The following is a 17059-nucleotide window of genomic DNA, read 5'->3' as shown; positions in this document are numbered from 1 at the left end:
ATTTACACAGAGACAGAATTTTTGGTTTAGCACACATGTGTCAACCTCAAGGCCTGCAGGACACATATTTGATTTGATACTTGAAGATTTTGTATCACTGACTTGTTTCATTCAGCCTGCATATACAGTGCTGCTGGAAAGTTTGTGAACCCTTTAGAATTTTCTGTATTTCTGCATAAATTTGACCTGTAAAATAAGTCCTAGAACTAGATAAAGAGAACCCAATTAACCAAATGCGCAAAACATGACAGTTTTTACATTTATTTATTGAATATCTTTGTTGGAAAAATTATGTGAACCTTTGCTTTCAGTAACTGGTTATTACTAGAAGACAGCTCTTTGGGAGATTAACAGTGGTGCTGGATTTCCTCAATTTGTATATCATCTGCTTCACAGTAGTTTATTTTCCAGCCTGGTGAGCATTGATACCTCTTTTTCTGAGCTCCTCAGGAATCTCCTTTGATTGAGGCATGGCACACTTCCATTCCACACTTCAGATCAGAATTTGATAGCGAAGACCCAAGTTTATGTTATTGAAATATGGAAGGGCTGCTAAACTCATGCCTGATCCCCTTCACTGAATCACCTGACTTCAATTACCCTTTTAAATTAAATCATACTCCTAAAGGTATATATACTTTAGCTGACAAAGATATTTAATTTTGGATAATTTTGCTAAAATAAAGGTAAAAACTGTGATGTTTAATTGGGTTCTCTTTATCTAGTCTTAGGATTTGAAGATCTGATCACATTTGAGGTCAAATTTATTCAGAAACACAGAAGATTGTAAAGGGTTCACTATATATATATATATATATATATATATATATATATATATATATATATATATATATATATATATATATATATATATATTCAGTGTGTGTGTGCATGTGTGTGCGTGTGATGAAGGAATTGTAATGATGACTTTGTTGACCTTTTATGCACATCATCACAATTACTGCACAAAACATGCTATTTAACTTGCATATAATCAGCTCTCTCATGTTCCCTCTCTCTCTCTCTCTCTCTCATATATATATATATATATATATATATATATATATATATATATATATATGTGTGTGTGTGTGTGTGTGTGTGTGTGTGTGTGTGTGTGTGTGTGTGTGTGTGTGTGTTTGTGTGTGTGTATACTTAAAAACACACTTTAATAACTATAACAAATGTTATCACATAATAGTTTATAGAGTTGAATATTTTAGTCTTGGGCACTTTAATTGTTTTTTATATATGAATTTTGTCTTATACATTTATTTTATTACTTCTGCATTAAAAAAACATGTCACACAAACATTAAAACTCAAACCTGTTTTGTTTTGTTTTTGTTGTTTTTGTTTGTTTGTTTGTTTTTTTTATTTACACACGCTTCCTCCACAAGGCCTCCAGCATTGTGGATGATCCACCCATCCCTCCTACAGTATATTTGCCCCTCTGCCATTCAGCAGAAAGTTTTGCAGAATTTGCTAAAGGATTGCCAGACTGGGTAACAGCATCTAACCCCAAGCTGTCAGACTCCTGAATACCCCGCTGCCCCCCACCACACACATCACCCTGGGCTCTACTCCCAGCTAATACCCTTCCCACCACTGCACGGACACTTGTCCACTTTATATTGCTCCTTATATGTCACCTTAGTAGTTTTGTTCGAGCAAGAATCACTGTCTATGACTTACAGTTTACAACACACTGACACTTTGATAACACTTGTTCACAATCACAGTACTGCACTGACACTTTAAACTTCACTTCATTTCAGGTTGCAGCTATAGACCAGTGTTTAGTGTAACGTCGGTGTAGTGAAGAAATTGTCTTTTTTTTGCCACTATGCTTACTAAGCCCACTGTTTCCCATCAACCCCTCCCTTCATGTGTTTCTATTCTTATGTCCTGTCAGTATAAGCACAGTGTACAGTATGTCATACATGTATGTTATTTCATCTCACTGTCTACTGTAAATTGTATATGGTTGAGATGGCAATTAAGGGCTCTTTGAACTTGAAATGTTACAGAAAAATGTTTGCACGTCAGAAGAAAAAGTAATAGATTCAGTAAAAGACCACTTTTCACTTTATTATTAATAATAATGCTGGCTGTTGGGGATTACCTGATAAATCTAATGAACTAAGTGTCTCATTAACATTATGCAAATATTATAATACACAATGGGCTCTTTTTTTTTTTTTTATTAGTCAAAATGTGTTGGTTCAAACATATCTTTAATAAGACCAATATGTCATCTAGGAGGGTTATACAAGTTATATATCCCTGAATAAATCAATAATATGACACCATTCTGACTCATGCAGTGATATCCCTGATGTACTCAAACACAACAGTTGCATGCTGTACTATATTTACAGTGCTAACAAGTATGGAATTTATCCTAGCCAGGTGACAGATAACATAATATTACTCACTAAGGCATGGGAGTATTACGTTTCTCACAAAGGCCACATAAGCTCACCTCCAGGGGGCCTCCGTTATCTACAGTATAGTCACATAACTGGCTTTCTATCCTCGGAGACATAACCTCATCAGTTGTTCCACTTCACCACCTCCCTTCTTTTCCTGTCTAATGGCAGTGTCTCTCCAGTGTCACTAGTCTACTCATACAGAGACTGGGGTGGCTCACAATCAGACATTTAGTGTACTAATCCCCTTTCAAATTGCTTCTATTTATTTCATTATGTAAGTGAAACTGTGTGTGTGTGTGTGTGTGTGTGTGTGTGTGTGTGTGTGTGTGTGTGTGTGTGTGTGTGTGTGTGTGTGTGTGTGTGTGTGTGTTTTATGCACTGATGTAATAAATTGGATGCATATTATTGTGAAAATGAGAGACAAAAAAATCTAGGTTGTGTGCATGCAGTGTACATTTTTTGGAAAAATAAAAACTATAATTATTCATTTAGCATTGATAATTAATGTAAAGTATCAGCAAAATCAAATGCTTGTAGTTGCATTAATGGTCAGTTGAGTAGCAAGTGCATAACCACAATTATGTTACTGTATATGTGTAAACATTGTAAATAAATCGTAAGTATACAGGAGCATCTCAAAAAATTAGAATATCGTGGAAAAGTTTTTTTTTCTCCATAATTTAATTCAAAAGTGGAAGTTTCATAGATTCTAGATTCATTACACATAAAGTGGAATATTTCAAGCCGTTTTTTGGTTTTAATCTTGATGATTACGGCTTACAGCTCATTCAAATCAAAAATCCAGTATCACTGGTTGTGCTGTGACCAAGCACTGGTCTGCTGGTCTTGTCTGCTGATGAAGCCTTCTCATCAGAACACACAGATATACAGTATACTTCAATAACAGACAGTTGTGCTTTCCTATTTTATAAAAATATTAATCACCACTGTAGACTCCATATAGCTATCGAGAAATTTAATACCTCACTACATGCTTAACTTAACTCTGAATACAACCCTAAAACGTAAGAACAATAAATTATTGCTAGCCTTGTTGCAACCCCGCTGGTTGGTTGACATCAACATCCAAAATGTAGGAAAGAGTGAGTGAGGGGGTTGGGAAGTTGGGAGCTGCCAGTTAAAATGTGCTATGAAGTAGTTCTACTACTACTACTACTACTACTACTTATAATAATAATAATAATAATAATTTATAATAATAATAATAATAATAATAATAATAATAATAATAATAATAATGGTCCAACATGGGTGTTATGGTCAGGTGTCAACAAACCTTAGGTCATATAGTGAGTAAATTAATGTGTATTGCAAGGCTATATATTTACTTAGATTAAAAAAAAAATACTTTATTCTGACTTCATCTTCTCCTTATCTTATTGTCTGCTTTCCCTTCAGCATGGACGGACAGAGTTTTCTTGGGAGGGAATCAATGTGAGTGAGTAGTTGACCTCTCCCACTTTTTCATCTCTATTTTCTGTATCTCTTCCACATTCCACTGTGTGTATTACTGAAGATTGCTTGAACATGTTTCCTAAACATAAGGCTCACTCTTTTGCAAATAAAGTAGTTTTACAGTTGCAGGGCTTGTAAAGTGGCATTGATATAGGGACAGTTGATGCAGGAAAACAAAGCTACATCGAGAGTGATAAAAAATTTAATGGCACACAAAACTTCGACCTGGCCTGATATTTAATAAACTGGAAATAAATCTGACAATTCTGCACAGTATGTAGTTGTATGTATGGTCTGGTATTGTGTTGACAGAGTTATTCTTTTTTGTACTTGAGAAATACTGTAGATGTTTGTGCTTTCACTGAACTTAATGACGTGTATATGTTCTACACCTGAATATATCTGATCTGAAGATTAGATCTTGTTATGTTTCATAAACACAAATATAGTATATGAATAATTAGGTGTGCCCATGTCTTTCTTTCTTTCTTTCTTTAATGCCTCCATATATGCTACTCATTTTCTCTCCTTGCAACAATTCTATCTTCCAGCTGTCTATGGAGGACACGACCTCCATCTTGCCTCGTCTCAAACGCAACTCTGACAGCTATGGGATTGGAGCTCTGGCTAAGTCCTCTCTGACAGGTGTGTCAGGTGTGTGTCTGTCCCGGTATATGGTAACTGACCCCATGTTGGCTCCAGTGGAGGAGATGGCGAGTGGAGCTAACATGGCTGCCCCTGTGGGTCCTCCCTTCCCCTTCCAGTTTCCCATCCTTCTGCCATTAATTAGTGCTTGTCAATGGCCACAGCTAGCCATTGATGAAAGCCCAATCAGATCCAACCAGATCACAAACAATGGTTCATATAAGTCCACAACCCATTACCACAGGCTTGCTGCTGGGAATTGTATTGTTTGGTTCTTCGGTGGTGATGAGAGTGTTGATGTAGTGTCTGTGTGGTTTTGTCCAGTGTGTTAATGTGAGTTTACTGCAGTGTTGTGAATATTAATATTGTGTTATGCTTCGTGCATGACAGTTATACTGATCACCTTTATCCTATGATGAAACTGTTCTATTCTCATGGGAATTGTCTATTCCAGGATGCCCTCATCACCAGGAGTCACTAAATGGTTTGATGAGTATGAACATTCTATAAATCATGGGCACAACACAGATCTCGACCCAGTTAAACACCAACGTGTTTGAGATCACTGTCCACCACCATCAAAACACCAAATGAGGGAATATTATTTGGTTAAATTGTGTTCCAACTGTCCAGTAGAGTTCCAAAGATATTTAGAAGCAATGACATTGCTAAGTTTAACATGTGTGCGTGTGTGTGCTGTAAAAAGGACATGATATTCAACCACGGTCATTTATTTGGTTCACGTCCTTGTTTTTTTTTTTGTTTTTTTTTAATAGCAACAGCTGACAAGAGGGGATGAGGATGTTCATGAAACATCACTATACTTATCCAAATGTCAGTGTCTAGCTTGAGCACAACTCAGTTATGTGACATATTCAGTAACTATGTTTACATGCACATCAAATTCCGTTGAAAGGTCTATATTCGGGTTGGAGCTATATTCCGGATAAGATGTTTATATGTGTATAGGCATCAGAATATTCCTGTATACATCGTTGGAGTAAGTATGCCTGAGTTGCCATTCCTAAATACCTAGCCTACAGCCAATAAAATACAGAATTATTAGACTAACTGATTCTCATCTTCAGTGGAGAGCAGTATCTCACTACTTCAGTGATAGAGTATCAGCACTTGAGTGATTTTTATAATAAAATAAGATCAGTATCAGCATTTGAGTGGATCTCACCCCAATAATCACAATTGAGCGGTTTAAGCCGGGGGTTTGGGGGTGGGGGTGGGGTGGCTTAAACCACCCTTTAAACAAAGAGTGCACTCTTTTGCAATCTTTGTTTTTAAAGAAAGTAAGAAGCAAAGTTTGACATCTAAAGTCTCTGGCAGATGTTCAAAGATGCTTTAAAAAACTTACCAGCCAATATCCTTATAAAACTGCGCAACACCTCCAAAAATTCACTCAGCTGACGTTTTGATGATGGTGGTGGAGAGTGCTATCAAACATGCTGGGTCAAAATCTCTCAAATGGGTTGACATGTGGTTGACTGCATCCTCTTCCTCCTCCTTCGTGCCCTATAGATGGGTTATTGTCATGCTGGAAGAGGCCACTCCCATCGGGATATACTGTGTATACTGCATATACTATAGATATTATTGGATCATATATATATATATATATATATATATATATATATATATATATATATATATATATATATATATAAAACTAAGTTTTAGGCACTCTATTTTTTTAGTGCAAACTTTGTTGTAGATTTTATATTTTACGTCTTCTACATTATCGAGTCTAGATTCCAAAAGATTAGTTTTCTAGCACAAAATAAATGTCACAGTAAAATGTTTGTATGTCAGTAAAGAAAGCAGCACATTATATAAAAGACCAATTTTCAGATATTTTCAGATATTTGCACATATAAATATATACCTGTGTATATATTTGTATGTGCGTTTGTGGCAGCCTGGGAAAACCCGTCACATTCACCACATTTACCAGGTTATAACAGGTTTTCCTGAACTGACGTATGTTACCTGTAACACAAACATAAGGAAAGTTGTATTTCCAAAAGTTATGTCATGGTCACAGCATTTGAGTTTCTTGGCTCAACTGATCATTGATGGGGAAATAATCACTAATTAATTCAGTTTCTTTCTTGTTATAAATATAGTAGACCAAATAGAAACATTTCCATGATGTTTTTGTGAAATATATGGTAAAGTATTTGTTTTCTGTATAGGTTTAGAAGTGTCAAAGTACATTACTGACACAAAAACTGTTTTTTTTTGTTTTGTTTTGTTTTGTTTTTACATTTTAGCTGCTTTCCAGATTTCAGTCATAGTGACATGTGGTTTTTACAGGCAGCTGCACATATATTATTTGCAGAAAAATTAAATTTAGATAAAACACAGGTTTTTGTAATTTTTGCTTGTTTGCAAAAATTCAGCCTCAGCAACATCCAATGGGTTTTCTCGGGCTATGCCTCTCTCTCTGTCTCACACACACACACACACACACACACACACACACACACACACACACACACACAAACAGTCTCCTAGGTTTATCCAGAGAAAGAGGTGGCACGGTGTTGCAGCATGTAGCACTGCCACCTCACAGCTCCAGCGTCTCCAGTCATCCTGAGCCATCCTTTTCTCAGGGTTACTGTCTGTGCAGAATTTCTCTTGTTCTTCTCATTTCCATGTGGGTTTCCTCCAGTTTCCCATCTGGATAGGCTCTGGATACATCACAACCCCAATAAAGCAGTTACTGAAGAGAAAGCAAGACTGTACAACAAATAGAATATGTCTTTTGTTATTATCAGCTACTTTATCAGAAGAATAAAATCATCAGGTGCATAAAATAAAAACAATCATTATTCATAACACATTGCCTTGATACTCTCATTACCCTCCATTCAGTAGCATGCAGAGCCACAGCTGTGTCCAAATTTCATGTACTACAGAACATCCTGCTAGTAGTTTTTTCTCAGTAGGCAGGATTTAACATATTGATGATAGACAATGTGAGCTCAGCCATGCAGTCACATGCAATATTCAACATGACTGAAGAATTATGCACTATACTAGAAAACAATTCTAGTCAAACATTTGGGTATAGCTATCACTTAATGTTTGTTTTGTACTTAATGTTCATGTTTTTATGTAGGTGTGACCAGGTCCATGAAGGACAAAGTAACTAAACCCACAGCTATGGCTCAAGGCCGTGTAGCCCACATGATTGAGTGGCAGAGTTGGGGCAAACCATCTGCTGGGCCAATAGGGGGAGCAGGTCTTTCCAACCTGCACCGCGAAAGGGAAAGAAGACTTGAGAATGATGCCTACAGTGACCTAAGTGATGGAGAAAAGGAAGCACGAATGGCTGCTGGTAAAACTGATTAATCAAAAGATTTGTAGAACATTCTTCAAATCATTTTATACATTATGGTCAAGCCGAATAAATACAGATGGGAAAAGATATCTTTATTTTCTGTGCTTAATATGTGATTTTATTGAATATTGTATGTATATATTTTTACCTATGGGACTAGAAATACAGCGTGTGTAGTGAAGTGTTGCAACTTTCCAGTCATACTAAACATTGTTGGATGAATTCACATTTACATTTAGTAATTTAGCAAATACTGTAATCCAGAGTGATTTATAAAACATGTGGTTAAGGTGCAACTAGAAAATCTGTGAAAATGAATAGACTAGAAATTCATGCTTGTTTGCACAAGTGCCTAATTGGTAAAACCGCTGTACACAGAGTTGTGCACATAATCAGGAATTAATAGCACATCAATATTCAGACCTCAAACACAACTATAGACTTATGTACTGTAGACTATAGACACTACTCAGTGTAGACTGTCTGACAGGTTCATGTGATCACAGCATGTCACCCTGAAATTCATTTGGGAATCGTATACTCTAAAAACTAAGGAATGTCATTCAAGAGCAATATTAAATACATAAATATAATATGATTACATGATTAACATGATATGAATAATTAAAGGCCATAAAAAGTTGTTTTTTTAAGGACTTTTTTGTTTGTTTTTTGTTCGTTTGTTTTTTGGTTGCATAGATATCATCTTAATCAGAGAAATTGCTTATCTCATGGCCTGAATGTTATATGGATAAAATGATGAACAATACTCATTTAATGTGAGCTATAAGTGTAGCAGATGAGTCCATGGTCAGCTTATCTTTTAAACCATATGCATGTTTTCTTTTTATTATTCAAAATAGCAAATTAAGTCATGGGTGGGGCATGGTGGCTTAGTGGTTAGCACGTTTGCCTTGCACCTCCAAGCTTGAGGGTTCGATCCCTGTGTACGTGGAGTGTGTATGTACACCTCTGGGTACTCCGGTTTCCTCCCCTAGTCCAAAGACATGCATTGTAGGCTGATTGGCATCTCTAAATTGTTTGTTGTGTGTGTGTGTATGTGATTGTCTGCTGTGATGGATTGGCACCCTATCCAGGGTGTGCCCCACCCTGTGCCCCAAGCTCCGTGGGATAGGCCTGTACGACTGTGGGTAGGATAACGATACAGAAAATGGATGGATGAATAGCACATTTGTGCCATGCTCAGTAGGAAAAGGAGAATATTCTACAACTTCCCATGTTTATTGACTTGTTGATTGTTTTCCTGATAGTGACAGTGAATTTCGGTGGGTGATTTGTTGATTTCTGTCATGAATTTAATTTTCAGGAGTGATGCAGCAATTTGCAATCTCTGAGGCCACATTAATGGCCTGGAATTCTATGGATGGAGAGAGCTTTTGTGTTGACTCCAACCAGGGCAGTGTAGCACACCTCAGTGAAGTTAATCAGGAGAGCATTACCAGCAGAGGTAAGGATGATAAGCACGTAATGTATGTTAGATATCACATGTTTGCAATCACGACATGCATAACTGGCATTCATGATTGTCAACTCAACCTCGATCAACTCTCAGATCATATTAAACGAACAATAAATTATTTGACAGAAAAGGTCCTTTTATTGCAATGAAATTCTGCCTTAGGCCAGACAGTGATAAATGACACCTGTTTTACATGTTTTACTCTGTTTTTGTTCTTGGAAATTTATTAGGAAAAGAGCAGCTACGCTAATTTAATCCCTAATAACTTCTTGTATGCATATGGCGAGACCTTCCGACAAAAATAGAAAATAATGTAGGACACATAGGTATTTGTAATAGTTACTGCTGTCGTACAACCATCTTTCAATTTCTTCTACTCACTTTATACACATGTACATTATATGCAGCAATCCTCCTAGCAACTCCAAAAAGGAGGATAGACTTCTTTCATGGCTTCTGCGGCATTGAGTGTATTTTACACTACATTGCAAGCATTTTCCTAACGAAACACTGTGAAAATTTCTGAGTTTTGAGTTGACCTTGCCATGTTGGCATTGCTTACTGTGCTATTTGCTATTCAATTCAATTCAGTTCAATTCAATTTTATTTGTATAGCGCTTTTTACAATAGACATTGTCTCAAAGCAGCTTTACAGAAATATATAAACAGGGTATACAGATATTAAAAGTGTGAATTTATCCCAATTGAGCAAGCCGGTAGCGACAGTGGCAAGGAAAAACTCCCTAAGATGTTAAGAGGAAGAAACCTTGAGAGGAACCAGACTTAGAAGGGAACCCATCCTCATCTGGGTAACAACAGATAGTGTGAAAAAGTTCATTATGGATTCATATGAAGTCTGTTTGGCCTGAGAAGCAGCCGTAGTCCCAGCAATCTGGAATTGGAGTAGATGAGAGCTCCATCCAGAGGTAGGACATCCGAAACGGATCAGGCAGGTCCAGAGAGCAGAAAGGATCAGGATCTCTAGTATCTCCATAAAATCGTGTGTGGCTCGACAGAAGGAGAGAGGGAGAGAAAAGATTATTAGGACTGTGCTTAGCGTAACAGAAAGTCTAGTCATGGTAAGCTTGAGTAAACAAATACGTTTTAAGCCCAGACTTAAACACTGAGACTGTGTCTGTCTCCCGAACACTAATTGGAAGACTGTTCCATAACTGTGGGACTCTGTAAGAGAAAGCTCTGCCCCCTGCTGTAGCCTTCGCTATTCAAGGTACCATCAGATAGCCTGCATCTTTTGATCTAAGTAGGTGTGGCGGATCACAGAAAACCAAAAGGTTGCTTAGATACTGTGGCGCGAGACCGTTTAGTTCTTTATAGGTTACTCCTTATAAAACAATTGCAAACAAAACGTATAGAAAAATATTTGTTAAATATGCAACAATTATTGGCACCCTTTTAGTCAATACTTTGTGCTACCTCCCTTTGCCAAGATAACATCTCTGAGTCTTCTCCTATAATGCCTGATGAGGTTGGAGAATACATGGCAAGAGATCTGAGACCTTTCCTCCATACAGAATCTCTCCAGATCCTTCAAATTTTGAGGTCCATGCTGGTGGACTCTCCTCTTTAGTTTATCCCACAGGTTTTCTATGGGTTTCAAGTCAGGACACTGGGATGGCCATGGCAGGACCTTGATTTTGTGGTCAGTAAACCATTTTTGTGTTGATTTTGATGTATGTTTTGGATCATTGTCCTGCTGGAAGATCCACCCATGGCTAATTTTAAGCTTTCTGGCAGAGGCAGTCGGGTTTTCATTTAATATCTGTTGATATTTGAGTCCATGGTGTCATGTATCCTAACAAAATGTCCAGGTCCTCTGGCAGAAAAACAGACCAAAAACATTAAAGAGCCACCACCATATTCAACCATGGGCATGAGATACTTTTCCATATGGCTACCTCTCTGTGTGCCCCAAAACCAACTCTGGTGTTTATTGCCAAAAAGCTCTATGTTGGTTTCATCTGACCATAGAACCTGATCCCATTTGAAGTTCCAGTAGTGTCTGCCAAACTGAAGACGCTTGAGTTTGTTTTGGGATGAGAGTAGAGGCTTTTTTCTCAAAACTCAACTGGTGACGTAGGTGACCTGGGACTGTAGATTGTAATTTTAGAGAATTTCTGACCCCAAGATGCAAGTAACTTCTGCAATTCTCCAGCTGTGATCCTTGGAGATATTTGGCCACTCAAACCATCCTCTTCACAGTGCTTTGAGACAATGTAGGCACATGTATAACTCCAGGTGGGTTCATAACATTTCCAGTTGATTGGAACTTCTTAATTATTGCCCTGATGTTGGAAATGGTTCCAAGAAGTTCCAGTCAACTGGAAATGTTATTTTTCTTATAGCCACTTCCCATTTTGTGAAGCTCAGCAACTGTTTGCTGCACACCACAGCTATCTTCCTTGGTCTTACCCATTATTATGAATGACTAAGGGAATTTGGCCTTTGTGTTACTTTGTGTCATATTTATACCCCTGTGAAACAGAAAGTCATGATTGAACAATTTCCTGTTCCTAGTCACCCAGGTGTACTATTTTTTTTTTTTTTAAATATCAATATACCAATATATGAATATACTTCAAATATATTTTTTTTCATATGAATTCATAGGGGTGCCAATAATTGTTGCACACCTATATTTAACAAAGTTTTTTGGGGGGAGAAAAATCTGTATTGAGTTTGCAATAGTTTGATATCCATGAGAGCAGAGTATTTTTGTGAATTTCTTTGAACAAAAGATCAAAAGGTAAATCAATAAAGATAATTTTTCACAGCCTTCTCTGCTCATATTTACCAAGGGTGCCAATATTAGTGGAGGGCACTGCATACCTTTTCCTGGAAGCTATTAAATCAATTCCAGGACAAAATTCTGGAAAGGCTTCAGTCAGGGTTTGGTTATTTAAAAAAATCCCAAACTCTAAACATCCTACAGGGCATTAGACCATTAAATCTATTATTAAAAAATGGAAAGGATATGGCACAGCCATGATTCTGCCTAGAGGAGCCTGGCGACCAGAAATCAGTTAACGAATAAGGAGGGCTTTTAATCAGAGAAGCTATCAAGAGGCTAAGGGTAACTCTGAAGTGCCTGGAAAGATTAAACAGTACATATTTTTGTTTAACTCCTGATTTTTCAGCATGGGTCTTTATGAACCAGTGTAGCCCCCTCAAATCTAGAAACTGCACGGAGCCATTCTGAGTGTAGTTGGAAGCTCATCACACCACTGAAGAGCTAGTACACTGAAGCAGAAGAGAAGGACATGCCAGGCATCCTCTTGTTAAAGACCTGTGTTGAACTGCACATGTGACTGAATTTCAATCTTACACAACTGGAAGCCAGTGGAGTGACACCACTAGGAGCATTTACATAAGGGAACATGTGGTAGTCACATGGGAGGTTATGAACCATGCAAGCAGATACATTCTGAGTTCTCTACAGCGTACATATCACATATGATGTAAGACCAGCGAGGATAGTGTTGCGTTTGAGTTCATTCGATCAGTTGGATATTTCCAGCATTTCAGTGTATGTCAAGTCAAGAAGTTTCATACTGTATATCTGCAGTATTGATTGATTTTGTTTACTTTTAATTGATTGTGTTTGACTGATAATGATTCTGTGCAAAATTGACAAGTTTATGTCATATTTTATTTAGTAGATGTGAAACTGAAAAAAAAATACAATGATTAATTTTTCTGAGACTGAAACAGAGTCAACACAGACATTGAGAGACAACATATTGAATTTAAATTCAATTTTAAATTATTAAACTAAACTAAGCTACAGGGATGTATGGTTTTTTTTTTTTTTTTTTTTTTTTTGAGGTTGTAAACCATACAAAGTACAATTTCATGTGTAAGGGGAAATCGAAGATCACAATGGAGAATAATTTTATTGCTGAATAACAGAGACAAAGTACATGATTTCTAATTGCCCCTTGTGGGATTAATAAAGTTGTAAACTGAAACGCTTTGGGTTCCCTAGATCTTTCTGAATGATAATTACAGTCATGTTCCCCTTTCTTCAGGGATGGTTGTTGATGGCCTACTGCCACTCCTCTGCTATAATTAACTGAATGTCACTTCAGGTGTTGAGAACGAAATGAATTGTCCCTGATAATTAAGCCTTTTTGGGGGGATGAGCATGAACTCCAAAGACCTACCTTGGAGTTGAATCTGCTTAGAGGCAGACTGTAATTTTTTACACATTTCTTACACAATTTATTGTTTACTGTTGATAAGCGGAATTGGTCCTTTATTTGTATCATTAAATCAGAATGCAGTGACCAAAAAACTCCTTCTTGTTTATCACCTTTTCTGACCACCTCTTTGTACTCTAGATCAACCTTTGCATCATTCATCTGCAGAAGTGTGGCCTCACACGTATGTCTCCCAGGGCCTTTACTGCCTTTCATCCTCTGATGCCTGGGAGCCAATCAGCAGTGAGCTATCAGGAATGGCCTCTCCTGCTGCTGGCTCCTACATAGCTAGTGGGGCTTCTGGAGAAGGCTATGATTGTTCCACCCACTATCTGTCCCAGCAGCAGCTATCACTTCAGCAGCAGAGCCACTTACAGCAGCTGCAGCAGATGCAGCAGTACCAGCAGCAGCAACTCATGCAGTACCAGCAACAGGTTAGAACAATTCAAATGTATATCATGCAGTACTACAAGCAACTGATCTTAAAGGGAAACAAATAACAATACCAGTGCTAGTGCAACACAAAAGCTATCAGTTAACAAACTATATAGTACTATGACTTTATGGCTGTGCAATAGTTGTTTGCTATGATCCTTCAATAAAAAAAAAATTGTGTTATTTTATATATTTGCCCAACATTTTTTGTCTTTAATCTATATTTCTTCCAGTCACTGGAACATCGGCTACACAGCACCTCCCATTCTTTGCAAGCTACGCCCAATAGCACTATTCATAGCTTGGGTCCACCCACTCATCCACGATTGGCTGATTTGTGGGCAGCAGCACAAGTGGAGCCACATCAGATGGAAATAATGGGACACATGAGCATAACCTTGGCAGAAACGGGTACGCCGGAATCATACAGCGAGGAATTAGTTACAGAAAATGAGTGCATCCCTGAGCAACAAGAGGAGGAGGAAGCCAAGGTGTGTTCTTTGCAATTTTGTAATATAAAAAAATAGGGTAATAGACTGTATATTGGGCAGCTGTGGCTCAGGTGCTAGAGGGGGTTGTCCACTAATCGCAGGGCTGGCAGTTCGATTCCCGGCCCATATGACTCCACATGACTCCACATGACTCCACATGCCGAAGTGTTCTTGGGCAAGACACTGAACCCCAAGTTGCTCCCAATGGCAGGCTAGCATTTGCATGTTATTGATGTGTGTGTGTGTGTGTGTGTGTGTGTGTGTGTGTGTGTGTGTGTGTGTGTGTGTGTGTGTGTGTGTGTGAATGGATGGATGAATGAGACACAGTGTAAAGAGCTTTGTTGAACCGCTAAGTTTAAAAAAGCACTATATAAGCGCAGACCATTTATACTACCGTGTAATCCACATTATATTTGCTCTATAAAGCAGTGACTTAAAATATCTTTGGCCAGGAGTATGCAGACGTCCCAACATTTACATGTTCTGTATTTTAACCTAAGAGTACAGATATCACTCAAAATACTTTAAAAATCCACCTTTTTCACAAATAAAAATGGCAGATGAGTCAGTCAACATCTGAATCTAGAATAACCAACAGTTATACAGGTGTTTTGAACTCTTTGATAGTAACTGACACCCTGAGAGCTTCCCCACATCTAACATTAGTAATCTCTCATCTCTCAATTTTCCTGCTTGAATGATGTGATGATGTGCACCCTGGCTTCCTGTCAAAGTAAAGGGAGAATGTTTTAAGTTCATTAAGTGAAACAAAATCTAGCAATGTGTTCAATTGCCTAACATTAGACTGAAGTATATACTGTAGTTAACACCAGTTAACTATATTTATTAAGGATACCACAAAAAAATCTCAGCCAAAAATAGTTTAAAAAATGACACTTTTTCAGGCAAAAAAGAAAAAACAAAAAAGAACAGAAAAGATTATACCATTTCTCGCAGTACACTACTCAGGGCACTGTTGGGTTTCTGTGTGTAGAGTATCGTGACTCTGTGTTTAGCTGCTGGTGAGCAGGGTGATGGGAAAGATGAAGGGTGTGAGCCCCCTGCTGGGAAAATAATTCACACCTCCCCACAATAACATTAGTACAGAGATAAAACAGACAGCACAACTAAAGCTTTTTTGACAGTAAAACACTGTATACAACTGCCACAATAAAATTATAACATTCATTATTAGTAGGTTAGGTTAAAAATGTCCCTTTCTTTTGAGCCATTAACCACTACTGTGGAGTGTGACATCACAAATAAATTCAATGTTAAATGCGAACACCCCCATTGAGACTATGGAGAAAACTAGGAATTAGGCTATGAGGTAATCATTACTTATCTCCTAGCTCGTCATTACTTACATAACTTTTCTTTTCTCTTATTCAAGGACGATGACATCACATTAACATTGGAACCTGAGGCAATGTTCATGACGCCAGTTTTAACCTCACAGCCTCACAGAGAGGGTCTGAAACCTGGTGGCGTGAGCCCACCCCTGTCACACACAGAGCCGATGCCTGAGCACATGGCCTTCGAGGTCACATCCTGCATCATCCAATCCCTGGAAGAGAAGGAAGAGGAAGTGGAGGAAGGGGCTGTGGTTGTCGTGGCGACCAATTAACAGCTTTGATTTTATTTATTTTTTCAGGAGGGTAACTGAAAGAAAAGTTTCAAAAACGGAACTTTACTGAAATAATCAACCAACTGCGCTAATGTATAACCACCCACAACCAAGACATATGTTCTCTTTTTTTTGTCTATCAAACAGTGGAGGACTCCACAGTGAGATGCACTGACTTATATGTTCATAACGAGTGATAAAGGACATCATAAAATTGCGGTCTTAAAATGCAGGGACACACTAATACAGATGTTAAAAGTGGAGATGCAGAGGTGTGATATGTGAGACTTATAAAAGGACGTTTAAAATAAACTAAAGAAAACAGTGCAATACTAATATACAAAGACAACCAAAAGAAAGTGCATGCATCCTGAATATTTAAGTGACTGAATTACCAGTATACATATAGTGATAACTGAAATTGATTTTTGTAATAAAATTAAAAACCAACAAAATATGTTGTATTTCTATGTACATATACAATATGTATGTTTCTATATATGTATGTGTGTGTGTGTGGGTGTATGTTGGTATGACTGTATGACTGCATGTATGTATAAAGGTATATTCTCAAAACCATTGTTTATTCACCTTCTGGCAATAATGTTGTGTGAAGTGTCTCCTATGTATTTTATTTCCAGCAACCCAACCGCCCCCCCTCCCCCCCCCCCCCAAATCACGCACTCCTATACAGACGCTCTTTAAATAAGCAAGCACAATACTGCCCAAATGGAAACAGTGCTATACTGATCAATGCCTATACGTATAAAAGTAATGCACTATTCTGAATATAAACGAATGTATGGTCTTTTGGTTGGTGTCTACATGTCTGTTTCATCAGCCCTTTTCTCAAGTTTGTCATTGTATTGTTTTTCCTTAATATTGATCATTAGTATTAT

At 37.6% G+C, this 17059-nt stretch overlaps 1 protein-coding gene across 2 annotated transcripts in view; it reads left to right on the top strand.

Annotated features, from left to right (window-relative positions):
- The window catches only part of fam131ba (family with sequence similarity 131 member Ba), a 30150-nt gene extending 13327 nt beyond the window's left edge, over positions 1-16823 (top strand). Inside the window, exons 3-9 of one of the 2 annotated variants that reach the window (XM_017481042.3) lie at positions 3854-3889; positions 4462-4555; positions 7689-7907; positions 9238-9378; positions 13749-14041; positions 14276-14533; positions 15927-16823. In XM_017481042.3, the coding sequence (XP_017336531.1) occupies positions 3854-3889; positions 4462-4555; positions 7689-7907; positions 9238-9378; positions 13749-14041; positions 14276-14533; positions 15927-16160 (1275 nt within the window). In that variant the 3' untranslated portion in view covers positions 16161-16823. Of the gene's footprint in view, positions 1-3853; positions 3890-4461; positions 4565-7688; positions 7908-9237; positions 9379-13748; positions 14042-14275; positions 14534-15926 lie in introns of both variants that reach the window. The other variant, XM_017481039.3, reaches the window with a different exon arrangement.
- The last annotated feature ends 236 nt before the right edge of the window (positions 16824-17059 follow it).

This window comes from Ictalurus punctatus, chromosome 12 (assembly GCF_001660625.3).
Source record: "Ictalurus punctatus breed USDA103 chromosome 12, Coco_2.0, whole genome shotgun sequence".
Taxonomy (NCBI): domain Eukaryota; kingdom Metazoa; phylum Chordata; class Actinopteri; order Siluriformes; family Ictaluridae; genus Ictalurus; species Ictalurus punctatus.
The sequence above is the reverse complement of the archived record's forward strand: the minus strand, read 5'-3'. Positions and strand labels throughout refer to the sequence as shown.